The sequence below is a fragment of the Glycine soja genome, chromosome 19 (assembly GCF_004193775.1).
Source record: "Glycine soja cultivar W05 chromosome 19, ASM419377v2, whole genome shotgun sequence".
Lineage (NCBI taxonomy): Eukaryota > Viridiplantae > Streptophyta > Magnoliopsida > Fabales > Fabaceae > Glycine > Glycine soja.
Genome location: NC_041020.1, coordinates 32,957,949 through 32,972,134, shown reverse-complemented (window position 1 = coordinate 32,972,134; position 14,186 = coordinate 32,957,949). Strand labels below are relative to the sequence as shown.

Sequence of the window (14,186 nt, the reverse complement as noted above, 5' to 3'; positions counted from 1 at the left end):
TCCTTAACCACCAAGGAAGTCTTCTACTTATTGAAGAAGCCCCACATGGTCCATACTTGGGTTATTTTCACACACAAGCAATTACAACACAGAGGCAGAAGAAGCAAAGAGTGAGAAGTGAAGAGTGAAGAAGAGTGAAGAATTGAAGAGAAAATGGGTGCTGATTGGGGACCAGTTATTGTTGCTGTGGCCTTATTCATCCTCTTATCTCCGGGTTTGTTGTTCCAATTTCCCTCAAAGTATAGGGTGGTTGAGTTTGGAAACATGAGCACTAGTGGGATTGCAATTTTGGTTCATGCCATCATTTTCTTCTGCATACTTACCATCTTGGTTGTAGCAATAGGCATTCACATACACATCAATTGAATCCTATGTTCACCTTATAAGTCACCACAAATCTCCATATGTACGTTTACAATTACTTTTCTTTTTAGCTCCTTTGATGTATTAATTTCCCTTTTAAAGTTTTTCATCTTGGTTTTCTTCTGGGGTACTGTGTACCAAAAATTGTTCAAAATGGAAAAAGAGATATAAAACTATAGGAATTATGTCTTTTGTTACTTCTTAATTTCTGTGGACTTCATCATTCTTGTCCTATCTTGATTTTGGTAGCATTGACTAGTATCTAATACTTCCTTTGGACTCATATATAAGCAAACAAGTGACCTTTTATGTTGAACTTAAATATAATATTGGACTTGTATGCAGAGAATGTGAACAACATGGATACGGATGAGTCTAAGTTGGGTGATATTGTTTGTCAATGTAAATATCTCCTCCCAAAATTCAAACTTTTCAATCGAGTTTGTAAAGAAACATGTTAATGTTGTTGCTCACACCCTTACTAGGGTGGTAACATGTCATGCAAGGCTCAAAGTTTTTTAACATATACCAACTTGTATTTATGATTTCATTATGAATGATATGAGGTAATACTCTATGTAAAAGAAATTGTCTTATTTAATATTATCATTCTTAAAATATCTTTCATTTAATTTAAGTTCTATTTTCAATGACCCATTTTTATTCTTTGTAGTAAGTTCCAATGAAGGATACTTTAGAAATAACCTTATTTATCACTTGAGGTTAAATTTTTTTAAAAAATATCAACTAATTTTGTTAATTAATGTAAAATTATTTATATTTGCTTACATGAGTTTAAGAGGAAATGCATCTTATGCTCTTAATTCCTAATGGGTTGTCTGCATAAGAATATTCTACCCACAATTTAATAGAATACCACAATCCAATTTTTAGTAAAAGGAAAAAGAAAATAGATTTAATTGATGGTGTATCAAACAGAAAGATTTAATTGAACGATCATCATGTCGAACCTTTGATATCAGTTGTTGGAAAATCAAGGAGATTAACACCCAAAAGATTTAATCAATAGATCATAAACAAGACATACAAGTGAATCTGATACCACACGTTAATCTAAAATCTTAAGGTCCAGGTTTATGGGTTTTATCCTCACTTAAATTAAATTTTGAGAGAGAGAGAGAGAGCATGTAACTAGTGAATCTAAAGGTCGTTAATTTGGCACTATAAATGATATTTGGAGTATTTTTAGCAAAATATTTAAGTCCCACTTTCTTTTGAACAAACAAAATTTCATGGTATATAATAGAGTTAAATGTGGTTTTAATTACATATATTTTGGTAAATTCCATTTTTAATTTCTTAAGTTTAAAATTGTACTTTTTTGTCTCTCAATTTTAGAATGGTTAGATTAGTTTTTTTAGTCCTCTAATTTATTTTTTAATTCAATTTGGTCCTTTAATTTTTTTATTCAATTTATTCCTTTATTTTTTTTAGACTAAAATATTAATTTAACCTTTTAGAAATATACCCATTTACATCTTCTAACACAATGACATTAGGTTAAATGCCAACATGACAAAGGAATTGAGTTGTCATCATCTGTCACATGTCATATTCATTTTATGTAACTTAATGGTGTCATATTAGAAGTACTAAAACTAAACTTTTCGGTATTTAGAGAGATGAAAATCAAATTTACATATTTTTTGAGGATGCAAAAACATTTTATCATACTAACTGTTTCTAACATCAATTTAACTGTTAGGTATGCATAGAGATTTACCTTTGAAACTAATAGTCATCAATGGGTAGGTATTCTCTTAATTTTTTTTACTTGTGATATATTTATTTCTTGCAAAGAAATTGTCATATGATCATAGAAGTGACAACAAAAAGACAAATTATGTAAACTTCTTCATTTTAGTACACAACGCAGACCTTATTGCCTAAATGATATCATGATTGTCTTAGTGATTTGAGTAGAAAATCTTTCTCAAATAATTAACCAAAGAATAAACGAATTTTGAATAATAGACTTGTCCTACACTAGATTATGTCAATTCACAAAAAGGTTAAGAGACTGAATACTATCCGAAGAAAGTTTTGATAGAGAACTTGTCACTAAGCATTCTCAAACCCTTTTTAATCTCCAAATAAACTTTTTATATCTTGTAGATGTTCTTAAATAGAGGAAATTTTCATTTATATTATTTCCGCTTTAGAGAAAATATGATTGAATATTTTTGGTTCCACTAAATATGAAATGTATGTAAAAGTTCAATTTTAATATCTCATATATCATCATTGGGCCACATAGAACAAAAATTCAGATGGCTACATTAGTAGTTAACCTAATGTTGTTACCTTGAGGGACAAAAATTGATCTACTTAAGATGTTCAATTTTAAATTCGAGGGATCAAAAGTAGACTTAACTAAAATATGTGAGAGTAAAATCATATTTAATTCTATGTAATATTTAATCCTTGAATATATAAAAAATATAACAAATTAATTTTATCGTTAAATTTGTAAGATTGTTTTATCATTAAGTTATATTATTTAATAATTGACAATAAGTTATATTCTTTAAAATCAATTTAACATTAAATTATAAAGTTTAAAAACCAATTTATCTATAAAATTAATTTGTTACACTTTTTACAAATTCATAAACTAAATTTATATTTTTATCTTCAAAGACCAATTTGTCATCACACGCAACACACTTTCATGATCGAATTTGATTATTTATCCTTATTTTTATAAATAAAATACAAATATAAGTCCTTTTCAAAACAATTTACTGACTTCTTTGGACTATTGGCCAATCTTTGGAAACATTCCAATGAAACTTAACATGCCAAACATATCTTAAATTGTGTTTTTTTATCCGTATGAATTAAAGTCGATATCAAGAAATCTACAACAGTGATGGGTCCTCCTCAACCAACCAATCAACCAACCAACTGAAGTGAGTTATACCTCTTTGGTTGTTTTTTATTTAATTTAATTCAATACATTTAGAATGATATCATAGCAATTGAAAACTAACAATACTTAAAACAACTCAAAACAAAATTACTACATAAGTGATCCTCTTGTAATTAGAAAAAACAATTACAAACCTCACTAGCTAGGCTATTTATTTATTTATTTAAAATAAATAAAAAAACCATTTGCCTGCATCTATTATGTTAGGCATCATTGGAAGGTTTCCCATTTATGTTGAAGACAAATAGAAAATGTAACACAAACAGAAACATTATTTCCCAAAACACAAGCCTCAAATAATCAAATATTGCATTAAATAGCCACTTTATTGACACATCCGAGACCCCAACTGCAAGTGAGACCGAGTTAGAGTAATTACATGGAGATAAATGTTAGTACTATGTTAGCTCAGATCTAATATCTTTCATATCTTTCATCAACAGTAAGAGTATGAATGAAAATGTTGCTACACAATAGGGTATGACCAATTGAAGGTAGCAACAAATCGTATTTTGTGTTTACCCTGCGATTTACATTATACAAAATGGTCACAAATGAATTGGGTTATTTCATCTTTCCCCTGTATTAATACAAAACAGGGAACTGAATCTACGAGCCCTTGTTCACACCTAAATCACAGTTTAGTGGATGATTGAATTGACGTTCACTTAATTTGATTTTATATTGAATAATCACTCTTATTCTGAAATTGGGATTATCATATTCTATATTTTTCTTAAATGAAGTAACTTACAATGTCCACTTGAGGAATGTCCTATATCCATCTAATTCGATCTTTTCTTTTCTTCTGCTTATCGCTTACTCTTAATTGTGCATCTTAGTTATCTGACATAATATAATATAAATCTAACTAGGAGGCTCTGCCACCTTTGTTGATCTATATTATATTATTTTATCTTACGTACTACTGTATTTACTTTTTCCTTGTTTATAATACAAGCGACTCGACACCTCATTGGTATCAGAGCTGTTATTTGGCTCTGAATAGACATTGAGATCTAACCTGTATTAACAATCCTATTAACAAATTTTCTACAAAATCATTTGAAGACTTATCTAAAACTTTAGAAAGTTTAACAAAAACACAAAACTTGTTGTTTAACAAAGTACAAACTTTAGAAAATAAAATTAACGATATTTTGGATATTCTTAAATCTAAAGACCAACAAATTCGTTTTTCTATAAACGAACTCGATAAAATTACAACACAACTTTCTAAATTATCTTTAGGAAAGACCACCTGTCAAACCTCAAATAAATTTGTATTAGCAAAGCCAAGAAAATGAGGACAATACCATTTACAGGAACATCACAAACAGTTTCAGGACACAATCTTGTCACTGAATCTTTAAACTAACATCCTGGAATCTTAGATAGATTTTTTAGGAAAATAAACTCCCGAACCAAACAACTAGAACAAATAGTAGACATAGAATCCAATATTGATATCGGGTCAAACTCTAGGATAGACTCCCTCAATCCTAGACAATTATACAACTTAAATTGATTAAGTTCTGGTAGAACTAGCTTATACAGATATAGAAGGATTGATGACTTTCATCTTCCTGATGGAAGACACGAGATTATCAAATTAATCTCAGAACCAACCGGACGACAACTTCTTAGCACAAATAGAAGATATGTACACCTAGGGTTAATAGCCATAGGCGTTAGGTCTCTAACAAGATCTTTCGTATGAGCAAAAGCTTTTGTGAACAAAGCATGGTGATGCCCCCACTATCATGCTTTGTTCGCAACTCTGATGTAAGTTCGTCTATTATAGGTGACATTTGTGAGTTTGTAGAAATTAATAAGTAATCTTTTGTAATGGTGACTGATATGTTATCATGTACGATAAAGTCTAGTCCTAAAATCTTTTTTTCTTTGGCTGGTTGCAAATCTACAACATCTGCTTTATTTATAAAGATTTTGTTGCCAAAGATATCACAATTTGTAGATAATTGGATAGTAAAATTTCTGGTTTTTGTATCATTAGTTATTATGTCTCCAGACATTGTTCTGATTTTAGTTATTATATTACCTCTAAAATAATTATGTTGGGATACAACACTTTTGCATATGGAAGTAAAAGTACAACTGTATCTACCAAAGCTTGTAAAATTACTTCAGTTTGATCAAAATTATTTATTTTGGGAAAATTTATTTTGACCAAAATATGTAAGCTTTTATTTTTCTTTTTATTACAAATTATGGGAATACAATCCATGTTTTGTAGTGTCATAAGCCCACTTGTGTGTTCTTCAGAAAATAAATTATTCCTGTTTTTCTCAAAATTTTTGTAGAGAAAATCTATAGTTTTTTCCATCTTGTTTAGTCTGATTTCCAAAGTGGAAATCCTATAGTTCATAATTTTATTTCCAGAATCATTTTCTTTCTTAAAATTGGGAAATTCCGTTTTCAAAACTGTTTGTACACAAGTTTTGCAAAAGTTCTTATAGCATAAACTATAGTGAGTTCTTAACGTTTTGCGGGGATATCTTTTACAAAATTGACATTCTTTAAGATCAGGTCCTATGTGAAATTGTATTTCATGTTCACAATCATTTAATTTTATTTTGAACATCAGGTTGTATCCCAAATCATCAAGAATTTCTCCATAATGATTATATTTGTCATCTACTGGGTATAGATTAGCGTATTCATTTCTAGTGAATTCATTTAAGATGTTATAATCTGTGTTAACTTCTTCTTCTTCAGAAGTATAGTCAGACCAACTAACTATTGAATATATTTCTGAGTCAGTAGAGACTGTCTCATCTATTGGAATGAGATTCATCCTACAACTTTTTATCAATTCTGCTTCTCTTGTAAACAGATTGGTTTTGTTTGGACAATCTCTGAAGTAATGTCCTGGTTGGTGACAAATATAACATTTTAATTGCTTTGTATATGTTTTGTTATCTCTAAGTTTTCTAACATATATTTCTTTGTTAAGAGTAGGTTTTCTAAAGTTAGAGGCTCTAATTGAATGCCTACGGATTAGATTCTTTTTCCTAGAGGGTTATTTATAGATCTCTGAAACATCCATTTTTATTTGTTTGTTAATGGCTATGTTGGTACATGTATCTTCCATCACTTTCATTATGTGTTGGATTCTAATAGTTAGATTATTCATGACTGAATCAACTTGGTCATCGTTCCAACTGTCTCTAATTTTTTGTCCTAATTTACCTGAGAGTTTTAAGAATAATTTTTCTCCTAAAGATTTATCGGTAAATCCTCCTACTACTATAGAGGCATACATTAGGTAATCTTGGGTAAATTCTTTTATTTTACCAAAATAACTTATAGAGAGTCTTTATAGGTTACCTAGATAAATCTTTTGTCTGATAGTATTTCCATCATTTACAGATTGGGCTGTAAAGATTCTTTGTATTAGGCTACAGAAATTGTAGATATTTGGACCAAGGTCTACTAGATTTGTTCTGGAAAAGTTTGTTTAAAGGAGTCCCAACAGGCTCTAGCTATATCTCCTAGATATGTTTTGACTCTTGCTATCATGTCTTGGCTGTTGGATACATGACTTCCATGGTTCACTCTATAGTCTCTCATAACAGTAAAAGTCCACTGTTCTATGTAGTTTGGAAGTAATTGGGGGTCAATACTTCCTATGTTCAGTAAAAGAGACGACATATTGAATGTTGGTTCTATGGGCAACCTTTTTCCTTTAAATTTTATATTATCTCCTAAAGTCAAGTCTATTGGGGTGATAACTTTTTCACGGGGGAGGAATCCCATCTGGTAGTCTTCCATGCTATAATCAAATTGAGGGGTAAAATTTGAACTAGTACCAGAGACATCAGCCATGAGACCTTTATGTGTTTCAGGAAACGAAACTAGTGATTCTGTTTCATCAATCCTAGAATTAATTTCTAAAGTATTTTTGAAGTTTATTTCTTTTTCATAAAATTCATGTAAATTAATCTTCTCAAGTAAATCCTCAATATTCTCTGTGTCTGAATTTTCTTTATCTATTGATGAGAATAATCTTTGTCTAAAAACATATTCATTTTCTTAATTAGTATCATCATGATCTGTTTCATTATTTACAAAATTTTGTCCTTGACATTTCTTATTTTCTTCCTATTTTTCAACTGCTTTAAGGAGTTTTTGGGAAAGACAAGTTTTTTCTGAAGAAGAGATTTAAGTTTGTTTATGTTTCTCATAGGAAATATATGATTCGAAATATGAACAATTCCATAAATTCATCATAGAATTTCTAGAGAGTTCCATCTCCTCTTTTGAGAAATTTTGTATGTCTTCGTAATCAGTAAATCTTACTGAAAGACTATTTCTTCTGTTTATTATTATAGCCAATCTGAAAGTGGTTATTGCACTCCTAAAGGATGCGACATCAATATGTGTTTGCCATTGATTATTTTGATTTCTGAAGGAATCAAAGATTTCGGGCGACAAAAATTGAATTCCATCAGATGATAAGGTTGTCACTAAAGGATTCGTGTTTATCCTATATCTAGGGGATATTTGGTCACTTATTCTGCCTATGAAGGCAATATCTAAGTGTAAGTTATGTCCCATAAAGTTTCTTCGAAAACCTATTGTCTGGACATCTAGGTTTATGTTTTGTATGAAATCACCAAGATTCATTGTGTGGTTAAGGGCAATATAAATCAGGGAGACTGTTTGATTTAGATCTATTTCTATCATCCCTATTATGGCCTCAAAATTATTATCTCTGAACCTTTGATCGAAGAACACTACAAAAGCTTTTGCGCATACGAAAGATCTTGTTAGAGACCTGACACCTATGTCAATTAACCCTAGGTGTACATATCTTCTATTTGTGCTAAGAAGTTATCGTCTGGTTGATTCTAAGATTAATCTGATAATCTCGTGTCTTCCATCAAGAAGATGGAAGTCATCAATCCTTATATATCTGTATAAGCTAGTTCTATCAGAACTTAACCAGTCTAAGTTGTATAATTGTCTAGGATTGAAGGAGTTTATCCTAGAGTTTGACCAAATATCAATATTGGATTCTATGTCTACTATTTGTTGCAGTTGTCTGGTTCAGAAGTTTGTTCTCCTAAAAAATCTATCTAAGATTTCAGGATGTTGATTTATAGATTAATGCCTGTTTGGATACAAGTCATAAGCTCTTTTGAGAGCTTCTCTACTGAAAATATAGAGTATATTTCTAGTAGAGAAACTCTCAAAAGAGCTTATAACTTGTATCCAAACAGGCTTGACAGGATTGTGTCCTGAAACTGTTTGTGATGTTCTTATAAATGGTACTGTCATCAATTTCTTGACTTTGCTAATACAAATTTATTTGAGGTTTGACAGGTGATCTTTCCGAAAGATAATTTAGAAAGTTGTGTTGTAATTTTATCGAATTCGCTTGTAGAAAAACGAATTTGTTGGTCTTTAGATTTAAGAATATCCAAAATATCGTTAATTTTATTTTCTAAAGTTTGTACTTTGTTAAACAACAAGTTTTGTATTTTTGTTAAACTTTCTAAAGTTTCAAATAAGTCTTCAAATGATTTTGTAGAAAATTTATTAATAAGACTGGTAGTATAGGTTAGATCTCGATGTCTATCTAGAGCTAAATAACGGCTCTAATACCAATGAGGTACTGAGTCGCTTGTATTATAAACAAGAAAAAAGTAAATACAATAGTACGTAAGATACAATAATATAATATAATATAAATCAGAAAAGGTGATAAAATCTCCTAGTTAGATTTATATTATATTATGTCAGATAATTAAGATGCACAGTTAAGAGTAAGCGATAAGCAAAAAAAAAAGATCAAATTAAATTAATAGAGAACACCCTTCGAGTGGACATTGTAAGTTATCTCATTTGAGATTAATCTGATAATCTCGTGTCTTCAGTTAGGAAGATGGAAGTCATGAAGCCATCAACGAAAAATTTAATTGTTTTATTGATAATATTTGAAATATTTCAAATCACACAAATAATAATGAGCAATTTATTTATTCATTAAAAAAATACATAATTTGTGTCTTATACAATTTCTGCATAGCAGATAACCAACGAATCTCTCTCCTTACAAAAGTCTCTCATTCTGGATAGTCTACAACTAATTTTAAATTTACCCAATTTTAGGTAGTTTTAATGATAGATAAAAAAGTTTAGTAATTCTAATGTAGCGTGTTTGGATTCACATCCAAATTACTGAAACGTGAATCACAAAAGCAACTTTTGGTATAACTTAAGAATTGGATCAAACACCAATCACATATGCTAATCCAAACACCACTAAATTTCACTGCTACTAACTTACTTTTAAAATAAAAAATGTTTAAATATAATTAATCAGATCACTTAAAAAATCATTTTTTTTTCCAGAAGCCCATTTTCACGAGCATATTTTTTTCCCACTCCTGTCACCTTGAAAAACCCTTCTCAGTACTCACTACAAAATTCAGCTTTTTTCCCATCCAAAAACAAAAAGCACTTGAAAAGTTAGTTCAAACCCAAAACTACACTTCAATCAATCAAAAGTAAAACAACAACACCGAAGATAGTCAGATCTATGCATTTCCATTACTAAATAAATAGAAAAATCTTTGCTTTTTTTATTTATTTCCATAAAAGGATAACACAAGAAGAAGAACAGGCAATTGTTACAGCAATGGTGGTGTTTTTCTTTCCTTTCATTTCTCAGTAACCAAACCAAATGATACCTGAGATCCCGCCCGGGAACCGGTTCAGCCGGTGTAGATGTGGACTTTAACGGCGAGGATGAGGATGGAGTAGAGGGCGAAGAAGATGAGAGTGTGGATGAAAATGGCCTTGCCGTTGGTCTTCATGCTCCCAAACTCTAGCTGCTTCCCGTTTCCCGGAAAGGAAAAAAGCAGCCCCGGTTGGAGCAGCACGAACAGCACCACCCCGATCAACACCGGTGCCCAGTCAGCCATTTTCCCACAAAAATCAGAAATAATAATAATAATAATAATAGTCACAGATCTTTCAGAGAAAAAGAAAAGAAAAGAAAAATGTGACTTTCGGGGCAGAGTAAAGAGTAAAGAGTAAAGATGGTGGTGGTGGTGGCTTTTGTATTATTTTGGGAAGGAGGGACACTGATTAATGAAGGAAGAGGCACCGAAAGGGACGCTTGGGAATTTGGAAGCACAAGAAAAAGGGTGTCAGGTGGGTGCGAGGGGCTGGGGTGGCAATGTTACTCTGTGCCCGAGACTAGGGAATTGGGGTTTGGTTAACTTTTTTGCTTATGGCTACATATCCGGGTCCGGAATGCGATGGAACTGATTTTGCCTCAGTCTTATCTTCTTTTGTCTTCGCTTAGTTATGACTTCTTGTCGGTGATCATTCCATAATTATTTATATTTTCAATTTTTACTAGAACTGTTTAAATAGGCTCAATCTGTTAGGTCATCATCATCAAGCTGGGTCAAAGAAACTGTGGTCTAAATAAGTCTAAGAATTCAATCAGATCTGATTGGATTTTTCGTTTTTTCTTTAAATTTATATAAATTTGGATAAAAAAAGTAAAATAAATTAATTTGAATCAGTTTCACAGGCAAAATGATTAGGTTGGATCATAAAAATTAGAATGCATATAAAATACAATTCGATCTGAAGATCTATTTTTCACGCATGATAAGATGGATCAGGTTATGGATCAGGTTATTTATTTTGACAATTCTAATTTTCATGTTCATCTTATATTATTTATTTTGATGAGTGTTACTAAACACATTTTAACACATTCTTTTTTATTTTCTAATATAATATTTTTTTATTGGTTAAGATATATTAAAAATTATAAAATTATAAGAAAAAATCATTAAATAAAATTAGGAATTTGTAAAATTTTATTTTTTTTAATAAATTAAATAAAATTAGGAATTTATAAAATTTTATTATTTTTAATAAATTTTAACTAAAATAGTGTGTTAAAAAAATGTGTTTAAATACTCACTAAAACATGCGTAATGGTGAGAGATTTAAATATTATACATATGAAATCTTAAATTTTAACCTAAGTACAACTATTGCACACTTTTTTGTTAGAAGAATATATTCCTAACATATTAGTGAATATATTCCTAACATTTATCATTCATATTTTTTTATCACACTCTCCCCTCACTTTACTTGTACGTTTATTGTCATTATTTTTCCTGTCACTTTTCTCTTCAAGGGAACATGCTTGAAAATATATTTTTAATATATATTTATATATAATATTTTTTTTCTCTAATTTTTTTCATTAAATCAATTAATTTACATTACTTTTTTTTCCTTGTCTGTATAAAATAAAATACTTTTAATTTTTATATAGTATAAAACAATTTATATTATCGATCCGTTGCTTTTAGAGTCCTTTGTTCCTTTTCAACGACATATATGCAAAAATGAAATCAAATCTTTCCTGCAAACTCATATATTATCTAGTAAATCACATCCATATTGAGTAATGTAAAATTTCCCACACTCACAGTTAATAATAAATTGCCATATCCAATATGATTATTTATTTTTATAATAATTACTTTAAAAATACCTTTAATATAGTTTCCAATTGATTGAGATTACTATATCAAAATTAAACACTTTTTTTTATTATACCCCCCTTATTACTGTTGATCCATGACCACTCTTACCGGCTACCACCATACGAGGAAAGCTAAAGAATAAAAAGAACAAAAGAAAGGGGAGTGCCAAGGCTAAGAAAAGTTCTTTTCTTTTAAAAATAAAATGAAATAAATCCATTTAGCGCATGCCCCTGTGTGTTTTTTTTATGTGTGGTTGGTTGATTTGTATTCTGCTTTTGTATCTTCTTTTTCTTTCATGTTCTTTTAATTTTGTTATATCCAACTTCCTTGCATAATGGCATAAAAGGGGGGACAACAAAGATATCAGGCTTGTCATCAGGCACTAAATGGACAATGATAAGTTTTATCAAATTACTGCCTTTGTTTATTATTGCAATTGAACAAAAATGCCATTTTTAATTTCCATTCTATTGTAGTAACCAGTGGCGGATTCAGACCCGGATCAGTGGGAGAAAATTATATGTTAAAAAATAAATATTATTTATTATCATATATATATAAATAAAATATAAAATATGCATGTTTGTGCTTCTAAAATTTGGTTTTAATCTTTCTACAAAATTATTTGTTATTTTTCCTCAATTTTAAAATGTAATACTTTTGGTTCTTAAAGCTCATCTAATCACTTTTCCTTCCTTCATAAAGAATATGTAAAATTGTAAATTATTTTGAAAAGTAAAAGTGATGCATGTCAAACTTAAGAGAGCAAAAATGGACAATATTTTTTAAAGGAACTAAAATTGAACATAAAATACTTAAAGGGACTAAACAAACATATTTTATCATTTAGAAGAGAATGAAATGTTCAACCAAATAAAGGAAAAGGAACAAAATATATGGAAAAAAAATTAATCAATAAAATAGAAAAATTGGTTACAACTAAAAACATAAAAGCAGGGAGCTCAAATTATAAAAATACGGGTGCAAAAAATAACAATTCTAGATGTTTCTGTACCCCCTCAATTATATCTGAATTCCTCTGTCTGTTAGTTACTTTCTCTTTCTTTTTTGTCTAGACTACACTACAGTTATCCTTTGCTAAAAATAATTTTATTTGATTTCGATAGAATTATTATGAATTACAAAGTTTTTTTCAAAGTATTTAAGTTGCATATCTAGAATATGAACTTAAAGAACTCTTGTTAAACTAAAATAATCACACAAAGTTAATCCACTTACTTGATATTGTGGCCCATTCTCTAGAACTAGCCTTGTGGGATTGTTGACTACCAAAGAAACCGATGCTTTTCTTATCCAGAAAAAGCCACAAAGAGGCCCGGATAAAAAGGAGGGCAGAGTACAGATGTTAAAGTGAATGATTGATTATTTTTATGCCAAACTTTATAGGATTCCAATTCCCTCCCTTTGAGGGATAGAAAGAACGCAACATTCAAAATTTAGTAGTACTAATTTTGATCTTTCTCTTAGCATCTAATTCTACTTGCTCTTGTTCTTCTTCTTTCATTCAAGCTTTGTGAGTGATTCTTAGAAATCGATCTCTAGCTACAATGAACGATTGGGCTCCTCCTCTCATAGCTGCGGCTTTGTTTTGGCTCTTGAGCCCGGGAATGATCTTTCAGTTGCCGGGGAAGAATGCACCCTTTCAGTTTATGAACATGAAGACCACTGTTGCATCCATGTTTGTGCACACTGTTATTTATGGTCTGTTTCTGATGTTGTTCTTCGTTGTTCTTAGTATCCATCTTTATATTTAAGCAGCAGCAAAGGGTATTTAAAGAAAACTTATGTGTTGCTTTATCTTTTAAAGTAGATCATGTAACAACCTTCTCTTGTTGATCAATATGTATGTGCTCTTTTGAATTTTCCACTTGATCAGTCTTCTACTAAAACTTTCACGAGTAATATGCTTGTCGTTTATTATTTAAAAGTGTAGTGTAATTACTATGCAGTGGAGTAGAGAGTAGTATGAAGAGCTTCTCATGATGTCTTTAATCAATACCAACTATGCTGAAAAGAAAAAGGAATAGATGTAGCTGGCAGTGATAGTATTATACTTTCATATGATTTTTCCTTACATAATTTGAATCAATACCATTCCTTTCCTTCCTTTTCTCTGCCTCTCTGTGTCTGTCATCAAAATTAATTACTCTGAATTATTATTTTTATGTTAAGATTAGATGAACAAAAATTATGTGAAACTAATGTATGAAGAAATAAGTAAAAAACTTGATAGAGGCTAAAAGAAAAATAATGAACATTGCTTATTCCCAAGTCCTAGGTTCTTTTCTGTAATGTTT

General features: G+C 30.1%; 2 protein-coding genes across 2 annotated transcripts; both read left to right on the top strand.

The window, feature by feature from the left end:
- The first annotated feature begins 34 nt into the window (after positions 1-34).
- On the top strand, positions 35-568 carry LOC114399631. Its single transcript, XM_028361839.1, has one exon. The coding sequence runs from the start codon at positions 154-156 to the stop codon at positions 364-366; it is 213 nt and encodes a 70-aa protein (XP_028217640.1). The 5' UTR covers positions 35-153; the 3' UTR covers positions 367-568.
- Positions 569-13,225: 12,657 nt separating this feature from the next.
- On the top strand, positions 13,226-13,761 carry LOC114399456. The gene has a single exon (XM_028361653.1). It carries the CDS (start codon positions 13,437-13,439, stop codon positions 13,641-13,643), a length of 207 nt encoding a protein of 68 aa, XP_028217454.1. The 5' UTR covers positions 13,226-13,436; the 3' UTR covers positions 13,644-13,761.
- Positions 13,762-14,186: the final 425 nt, after the last annotated feature.

Excerpts from the sequence above, each read along its gene's own strand:
- LOC114399456 (XM_028361653.1), top strand. The coding sequence starts at position 13,437 with ATGAACGATTGGGCTCCTCCTCTCATAGCTGCGGCTTTGTTTTGGCTC.
- LOC114399631 (XM_028361839.1), top strand. The coding sequence starts at position 154 with ATGGGTGCTGATTGGGGACCAGTTATTGTTGCTGTGGCCTTATTCATC.